This window comes from Sinocyclocheilus anshuiensis, unplaced genomic scaffold (assembly GCF_001515605.1).
Source record: "Sinocyclocheilus anshuiensis isolate Anshui unplaced genomic scaffold, SAMN03320099.WGS_v1.1 scaffold438, whole genome shotgun sequence".
NCBI classification, from domain to species: Eukaryota; Metazoa; Chordata; class Actinopteri; order Cypriniformes; family Cyprinidae; genus Sinocyclocheilus; species Sinocyclocheilus anshuiensis.
Genome location: NW_015546118.1, coordinates 873,808 through 883,048, shown reverse-complemented (window position 1 = coordinate 883,048; position 9,241 = coordinate 873,808). Strand labels below are relative to the sequence as shown.

The following is a 9,241-nucleotide window of genomic DNA, read 5'->3' as shown; positions in this document are numbered from 1 at the left end:
AAACAAACAAACAAACAAACAGACAACTCAGAAACAGAACTCAACAGAATCTGTGTATGAGAATAAACACAAGATTTCACTAGTGCTCTTCACAGCCCCAGACTACAGGGTCAAATGTAAAATATGACACTAAAAAAAACATAGATCTCGTTTAAGGGAGGAGTCTTAGAAAACACGGCTCCGAGTTACAGAGAAAAGTTCATGTTCTGTTTCAAGCGTCCGCCAAATTCATGTAGCGTTTGTATGTGACCATAATATGAATATTCCCCCAAATCCCTGTATTACAGATTGAAGACTACAGAAAACAATCTTGTTTTCTAAGATTTTCTCCCTTAAACTCACAAAAATTTCTTCAGTAGAACAGAAAAGTCTTGTCTTTCTTTCTGTCTCTTTTGTTTCATTAAGAAATGCATATTACGCCAAGCGAACTACATGGAGAGGACTAGATTCCACCGGGATCTTAAGAGGCACAGAGGAGGGAGACCTAAGTTTAAGAGACACAAAACTATGCAACATTCTCATTAAAGACAGGCATTTATGAACAGTCCAATGAGACATGCAGAAAGCAGATGATTGGCTCATTAGAGAACGCAGTTCAGTGCAGGATGAGCTGATTCAAAGAGTCTGAAACACAGTTAAGCACTGTTCACCACTGTTAAATTAATTAGCAATTAAATAGATGATCAAATACTCACAAATTGAACAAACTCAACATCATAACATTAATGATGTAAAACCTGCACCATAAAGAAATACACTACTGTTCAAATGTTTGAGGTGTGTAAGATATTTTTATGTTTTTGTAAGAAGTCTCTTGTGTTTATTTGATCAAAATACAGTACAAAACAGTAATATTGTTAAACATGATTACAATACAGTTTTCAATTTTAAAATGTAATTTATTTCTGTGATGGCAAAGCTTTTTTTTTTAGCAGCCATTACTCCTAAATCAATGTTGATTTGGTGCTCAAGAAATAGGTCTTACTATCATCATCAATGTTGAAAACTTATATGGTGCTTAATATTTTTGTGGAAACGTGATGCATATTTACATTCTTAGGTGTAAAAAAAAAAAAGTCTTTACTGTTACATTTGATCAATTTAATATATTCTTGCTGAATAAAAGTATTAATTTAGTTAATACTTAACCCAATACTTACTCAACTTATTAACTTACTCAACCCAATCTTTTGAACAGTAGTGTTAATAGACTCCAACTTAAAACTGACTTAAAATGGTCAGTATGGATTTGCCTATGCTACATGCTTGCTTCTAAATTTTAAAAGGACTTAGTCTTTGCAACATGAATAATCAAGACAACAGCAATCCTGCATTAAACGTTAGCCGTCCTTAACTAAACAACATTCAACATCTATTGGCAGATATGCATTCACATTGAAAAAGTAAAGTAAATAAAACAACAGAAATAAATCGACAAACAGGAACACATCTACAAGTACCCTTGTTTCTGTGGGAGTATGTTATGAGCATTACATTTCACCCTCATTTAAAAAAAAAAAATCAATGTCGGCAGCCATTACGGCTCAGGCTAGAGCTTTAATTTGAGCAGTCCAATCAGAGTGGAGTGTAACTGGGAAATAATTTGCGAGGTACAGGTGCTATACATTCATCTAAACACCACAAAACAGATTTAGATCTGAGTTTAGACTTTGTCTCTGAATTAAACGGAAAAAAATGACTATTTAAGGTTCAAATCTTCAAGTAAAAATGTTCAAATCAAAGACATCAGGTCTTAATATTCCTCTCAAGGTTGGTTTACATTCGGCATTGTTTATAATATCTCACTGACTGATGCTTGTAACCTCATTACGGTGAACAACTCGCTAACATGGAACTCACTGTTTTATTAATCAACTTCAGTCAGTACCACGGCTGGACTGTTACAAGGTCTGTTATATTCATATTTAAAGACAGGATATGCTGAGGGAACTGGCTTTGTATATAGAAAATTGAGCCCCTACTCTTATTCATTACCCAGCTACCCAGAATACTGTGCACAAGTATCCTAAAACCTTTATCAAACCTTGTAAGGTCCACTTCCTGGAGTTTGAATGGAGATTAATAAGCACTGCGGAATGGGGATCGGGAGAGTTTGGGAAAAGGATAGGGTGGAAACCTCTTGTGAGGGGTCAGCCTGGTCTAGCACCCCTCAGATGGTACCTGTATTCTCCAGAAGTGTCTTGGGTGTGTTGGGTCTGTTTATGATCTCCACAAGCTGCTGTAAAACCATCGGTACATACGGCTGCATCTCAGAACCTGAGCAGAGAGATAAGTAGCATGTTAACCTAGAAGGTATGATGAAATGAGTGAAATTACTAACTGAAGATGATGAGGAAACTCCCACCCATTTGAATGGATATTTCTCCAATGGCCCATGTTGCATTGTTGCAGACTGATATCAACTCTGGGTTCAAGTTTGTGCCTAGGATAGGCATGAGGTTAGCTAGAGAGGAGAGATTAGCACAAACAAACAAACAAAAGTTTAAGTGCCTGAAGGTCAACAGAGATGGATCGAACTGAGAAAGTGTCAGCGAGTATGTTTTACTGCATACCGATGCAAGGTTTAACATGCCGGAAGCAGGCTTTGGTCAGATCTCCCAACAGAGCAAAAGAACTCTGCCGAACCTCTGGCATTTTATCCTGAGAAAATACAATCATCAAAAGATTAGCACTGTCGCATTACATTTCTCACAGCTGCTTGTCCACAAATAAATTGTTTTCGGGGTTTGCAATATTTGCATCTCTCGCAATTCATCTGCACAAGGCAAATGCAAATGTGGTTCTGTGCATGTAAAGATTAAATGGTAAATCCAGAGGGGCAAATACATTTATACAGAGAAAATGTTGTCTTCTCCATCTCAGTCGTTACCTAGATACAGTGGCAAACAGCTGCCGCTAGTACTCACTGTGGCATTCATTGACACAAACATACAATGATACAGACCCAAAAGTGTTTTCAACACTGATAATAATAATAGGAAATGTTTATTGAGCAGCAAATCAGCATATTAGAATGATTTCTGAAGGATCATGTGTCACTGAAGACTAAAAGTAATGGCTTCTGAAAATTCAGGAATTTATTACATTAAAATATTAAATAGATTATATTAAAATATAACTTTTTTTATTATATTGGTTTAAATATGTCATGCCTTGGTGCTATAAATATGTCATGCCTATGCACTATAGTTACCTGCATGCACTGGTACATGAGAGTGAGAATGTTGCTACGGGCAACTAGCTGTTCAATGTTCCCTCCAAGACCCTCTGCTAACCCGCTGAGCAGATCCAGAGCCACAATCATGAAATCTTTATCAGAAGCTTCATAAAACTCAGGCTGAGTCTGGTGGAGCTGTGATAGAGAGAAAGAGATCATGTGATATTCACTATGATGGATAAAAGCATCTTTGTTTTGATTCTAAAGTGATTCTCATTTTGCAACATTTGTTACACTCTGGTATTTTTTTTTGTAAGTATTTTCTAACAGTATTACAGAGAGATGAGGGGGTGTGTGTGTGTGTAATTGTGTGGCTTCTCACCACGGTCTGGGCGAGTGTCTTCTGGACCAGGTTGACACAGCGTTGGTAGACAGGTTCACAGTATGGCAGGAAGCCACTCTGCAGGGCGGTGGCCACAGATGAGAGACACTGAAAGAGGATTGAACATAGAATGATGATGAAGTTCTTGTTTTAAATCATTATCAGGTACACACATTGACATGCTGGATTCAGAACACTATTAATAATTCCTGTGACTTCTGCTGAAATAGTTTTTTTCTCTGCTATTTATTTGTGCACACATATATTATTGTTCAAAAGTTTGGGTTTCATAAGATTTTTTTTTTTAAAGTGGATACATTTTTTCAGAATTCTTTGATGAACAGAAAGTTGAAAAGAACAGCATTTATTTTAAAATATAATGTTTTGTAACAATGTGTAAAAATGCGTTTACTGTCACTTTGGGCTTATTTAAAGTGTCCTTGCTGGCTAAAAGTATTAATTTCCTTCAAAAAAAAAAAAAAAAAACTAAAAACTAATCTTACTCACCCTAATTTTTTGAACGGTACTTTATATAAATGAAGTGTTAGATAACTACCTCCAGTAAGTGAAAGAGGTCTTTATCTTCATCCTTCAGCTGGTTCCATTTTTGAATCAATGGAGGCATCAGCATCTGAATATATTCCTGCACACACAGAGTTTATTAGACATACACAATCAGTTACTAAAAAACAAAACAAAAAAACAATCCAACATGGCAGACAAAGAAAAATGTTGGATTTAGAATTAGAATTACGTTACACTATTTATTTTGCAATTAGTTTAATCAATTACAAATAGGTAATTGTAAATAAAATTGATTACCAAACCAAATATTTGTGTGTGTGAGATACAGAGCTATTTTTTATCTTTACGATAAATATTGTGAGATTCCATGAGGTTTAATATCAGCTAGAATGCTGTATGGCAGTTCAGTGTGTGTTTGCATGTAACATACAACCTCTATTGTAATATAAAGATATGTGCCTGATACACAAAGTGTTTGTGTGCATTTGACTGTGCAATTACTGGTTTGTTGAGATGGTGGCCCACAGAGTCAGCCAGAGTCCCAATGGCATCATAGAGGATGAGAAGGTTCTTGTGCTGGTATTTACCAAAAGCAAAAACCAACGTGTCCAAAATATAAGCAAGGTACGGCACCAGCTCAGTGCAAGCCTCCTCTTCCAAGGTAGCGAAGGCACTGTGGGACGAAAAGTGAAAGTCGGAGACTTAACGAGTTAAAAGCCAAAAGCTAAAAAGACACCTCAGGTAACAAAATGTTCTTTAAACTAGATGACATGCATACACGTAAGCTTCAAGCAGCACAATAGTGCGACGCATGCTCACCTGCAGGCGGCCTCTTGGACACGCTTGTTGCTGTCGAGTATCCGTTTTAGCAGTTCGGTCATGAGCGGTTTGAGGTAGATGTCGGGGGGCTGGCTAACAACCCAGTGTGTGTAGCGGCTTAGAGTCCAGCAAGTGATGGATCGAACCAGCGCCTTCTTATCAGACAGACACTGTACCAAATGAGGAATCAACTCTGGCAAGTAGGGGATCATCCCCTGCATACAGCCTAAAGCAATGAAAGAAAATACTTTTCATTAAAAAAATAACAATTAAAAAACACCTTATTTATTAATATTATAATTCTAATTAACTAAAACTTGGTTTGTCATTTTTTAAACTGCTTGTAATTACAGCTTTTTTATTAGTATAGTAAATAACTATAGTAATGCGTAATATGTGTAACATGAACACTGTTAAACTAGGGCTGGGTGATATGGCCAAAAAATTATCATGAGATTTTTTTTCATATCAGTTGATATGAATAATTATCACGATAAATGTCAAATTTGTATTGCTTTCAAGTTAAAGGCAGATTTTTGCTCCCAAGTGAAAGTTGTAGAAACCAGACCATTTATTGTGGTTTTTAACTACTCTTTATGGTCAGAACATGACAAACACTTCACATTTTTGAATATTAAGACAATCTCTGATGCATCTGCTCTAGTGAGCTTGCGCTACTCTCCCATTTAAACTTTGAGCCGAGCGGATAAACGGTCCGTGTGCCACGCTTCAAATGAATACCGCTGTTTCGTTCTGCTTTTGGTGCATAAACATTATATCAAACTCTTGTTATCGTTTTATTGAGAAATTATATTGCGATAATTATCATTATCGATTTATTCAAGCCCTGCTGTAAATTAAAGCATATTTGAATACCTTCAGCTATGGCCCCCAGTACAAGTATGCCAGACTCTTTAATAAGCCACTCTGGATGGAACAGTAGTTCTTTCAGTAAAGGAAGAATATGCAAAAGCAAATCATCTCTGAAAACATTCGCCAGGACATCTAGTGCAGCTGCAGAACATTTCCCTACACACACACACCAGAAAAAAAATAATGAAGACAACAGCAAATGTCTCATTGTACATGCATTTTAAAGAAGTCAAGGACTTGGCTGAGTCTGTGTCATTTTTAAACACCGTTTCTTACTCAAGTTCCAATCCGAGATGGTTTCATCATCATCCAAATCATCATCTTCCTCAATGGAGTCTCCCCCCTCGTGTTGTTGGGCCACAGTGCGTGAGCGATGGAACCTGGGGCGAATGTCCTGCTCATTGTCTGGGATTGCTTCATCCTCCTCAACATCACCCTGGAAATCATTAACAAATGTTTTCAAAACTTGTTTGGCATAAACCTATAATTTGTTTTTTTTTCTGCCATCTTTTTCTGCATCACATGCTTTCAAAATAAATCTAAAATACTAATGTATTCTTGAAATAATGCTTTCTGTATTTATTTTGCTAAATAGGTACTTTATAACTCTCTAAAATACAGGCTGAGATATGGAAAATAAAAAGCTATTAATTTGCATATGACAAATGTAAACAAATCACCTGTAAACAAACTGACAATATGGTTTTTTAAAATGCGGTTAAGCACTGTAACCAAATCACTTGTGCGCTGTGTGTATGAACTCAAATCACAGTTGTTATTTAGTATGTTTTATGTTTTACTTTATTTTTTATGTTTAGGGTGGCATATGAAAACATATCAAAAAGAAGCTTTAGAACCAGATAGAGAAACTGACCTTCAACAAGATTATGTCAATCTCAGAGTACTTCATTCCATTCACAAGAACGGGTGTCAATCTGTGACAAAAAAAAAAAAAGAAAAACTCATGACCGATCCTGATAATAATCAAATAAGCAGCTTTGTCCTGTTGCTGAACTGTATTATAATTAAATGCATCTACACGAGTTGATGGTTTTTTCTTTTAATCAAAAGGACACTGTGTGTTTGCACATGCTCACTTAGGCAGGTGTCCACACAGAACCTCCTTACACACAGGCTGCTCGGCAAGTGTGAGCCAAAATTCACAGGCCTCCAGAGCGACATTTTCATCCTGATTTTGTGTCCTCTGCAACATGTACTGAAAAACAGAAAAGGGGTTGTGAGTATAAAAACATCGGGCCTTATTCATGAAACATGAACAGAGCGTATTTTTGTGCAAACTGTTCAAAAAGTAATTTTCACACACACAAAAAAAAACTTGAATGTAGCATGATACTTTTATGTACAGTAATTAATTTTGCTTGTGTTTCATGAAGGCTCACTGAGTCTACTTTTACCAAACCAGTTAAAGAAAGTCCACAAGAGGCTGCTGTTGCTTCACTTTGCCTCTCTGTGATCTGACCACATTTAGCAAAAAACATTTACTAAGCTATAGAAGACATAGATAGATAAATCAAGAACAAGGTTCTTACTTTCAGCAATCATGTAATAAAGTTTAGTTACATTAGGGGTTGCAGAAGGCATGATCTAACCTCAATGATGTTGTGCATGTGAGGAAGGAGACGGTCTAATCTGACTTCCAAGAGCATGACTAAAGCTCTACACACATTCTTCCTCACTTCAGGCTCCTCATCACCTGCCAGTGCAAACAGGTTCTGTGGCACAAAGACATTTACATATATTTAAAAAACATTTTCATTTCTCAAACTAAACAATGACACAACTTCCTCTAAACTGGCATCACAATTCTGGGATCTAGAATAATGAGGGTGAGTAAATCATAACAGATTTTTCATTTTTGGGTGAACATATCCTATTAAGGTGGCCGGTTTTATAGATGGTACCTCAATGAAAGGATCTATGTGCAACATCAGGGCCTGTGTTCTGCTGATGATGAACTGGTTCACACAGGCAATGGCATGAGACCTACAACAGACAACAAGCACCATACATCTGTCAAACAAGTCTGAACAACTGCTCAGCAAGTAGTAGTACCCAGTAGTGGGTGGTCACAATATACTGGTATTGACGATAACCGTGATATTTAAAAATGAAACATTGACATAATGTTAATACTACACATATGATTATATTGTAAACGGTGCAGCACTAGAAACTGTATGGACCACAGTAGCTGGTGATTTTGCATCGCTACTCATCCTAAAACTGAAAAAGTCGACGACGACAACAGCGTGCAGCTATTACTGCCACACAAAATCATGTTGGAGGAGATAACAGACAAAATCAAGATGCAGTGTTGGAACTTTTTTGGAATTTGAAAAAAGACAAGGTGTTAACCACTGTTCTATATATAATGACTATTATAGATCAGTGGTGTTAAGCACTCCAGTCTGCAGGAAGCCCTGATCAATAGTGAGTTCATTTTGTGTAGTTATGGTCACAAACTCTCTCTCTGCCTCCCTACACTTGTATTTTGAGTGTGATTCATTGGCCAAAAGAGGTGAAACACACACAAAAGCAAAACAAAGTGAAAATCTGATATTAGGGGTGGGCGATATTCCAGTAGACACGATTGACCGGTAGGAATTTGTCTGCTGGTAAAGATTTTGGACTTTCTTCTCTATAGTGGTTACACGCTCACGTGACACAAGCAGTTAAACAGACAGTTAAATACACACACTTGTATGTGTAAAAATGCCCGTTTTTGCAAGTATCCTCATAAACACAGTAATTAAGGTCATAAGTGAAAGCAAAAAGCTGAGAAAGAAAACACGTTTAACAGTATATTGGATCCGTGCAGTTCTTAAAGTGACAGCAGTTTAATATTCCTGCTGTCTGACTTTCATGTTAACATTTTTCACTGCTCTTGACTAAGGCCCAATCCCAATTCTGCCAGACAGCCCTTCAAACAAAGATTTTTCGGGACCACACTTCAAACGAAGGGGTATGAATTATCTCAGCGTAAACCGGCTTCAGGGGCAACATGGCTGCCCGAGCGAACAAAAAGACACATAAATGTAAGCATTTTTTGGCATTAATAAAGATTTACGAAAAGTAATCATTTGTTTTTATGTTACTTTCAATCGTGAGTTCATATTTACGGTCATGTTACTCAAAGAAATGTTTGCAAAAAATCGCTAAAGTTTGCTAACATCATATCATTACAGACTGCACGATAGTGCCACAACATATTTTCATGTCTGATCAGGGCGATAACCACCATAGACATTGAGGAGGGCTAGTACCCCCAATAATTATAAATCGCTAAACCCTTTTCTCAAATATTGCCAATTCGAGAGTGAGAGACAGAGAGACAGAGATGAAAGTTGCGTGTATGCGCATCTCTCTTTTTAGAGTGAGTTTACTTCAAAAACAGCGATTTTATCCTCTCGTTGCTGGAAAATATAATGTAGCGATTCAGTATT

General features: G+C 36.9%; 1 protein-coding gene across 3 annotated transcripts in view; it reads right to left on the bottom strand.

Moving 5' to 3' along the window:
• The window catches only part of LOC107700926 (transportin-1-like), a 28,559-nt gene that overhangs the window by 5,114 nt on the left and 14,204 nt on the right, over positions 1-9,241 (bottom strand). For all 3 annotated transcript variants that reach the window (XM_016502787.1, XM_016502788.1, XM_016502789.1), the window contains 14 exons: positions 7,700-7,781; positions 7,388-7,510; positions 6,875-6,993; positions 6,652-6,712; positions 6,054-6,213; positions 5,781-5,933; positions 4,905-5,130; positions 4,587-4,758; positions 4,117-4,203; positions 3,561-3,668; positions 3,215-3,373; positions 2,574-2,661; positions 2,366-2,464; positions 2,182-2,277 (listed from right to left, as the gene is read on the bottom strand). In XM_016502787.1, coding sequence (XP_016358273.1) covers positions 2,182-2,277; positions 2,366-2,464; positions 2,574-2,661; positions 3,215-3,373; positions 3,561-3,668; positions 4,117-4,203; positions 4,587-4,758; positions 4,905-5,130; positions 5,781-5,933; positions 6,054-6,213; positions 6,652-6,712; positions 6,875-6,993; positions 7,388-7,510; positions 7,700-7,781 — 1,733 coding nt within the window. The remainder of the gene's footprint in view (positions 1-2,181; positions 2,278-2,365; positions 2,465-2,573; positions 2,662-3,214; positions 3,374-3,560; positions 3,669-4,116; positions 4,204-4,586; positions 4,759-4,904; positions 5,131-5,780; positions 5,934-6,053; positions 6,214-6,651; positions 6,713-6,874; positions 6,994-7,387; positions 7,511-7,699; positions 7,782-9,241) is intronic.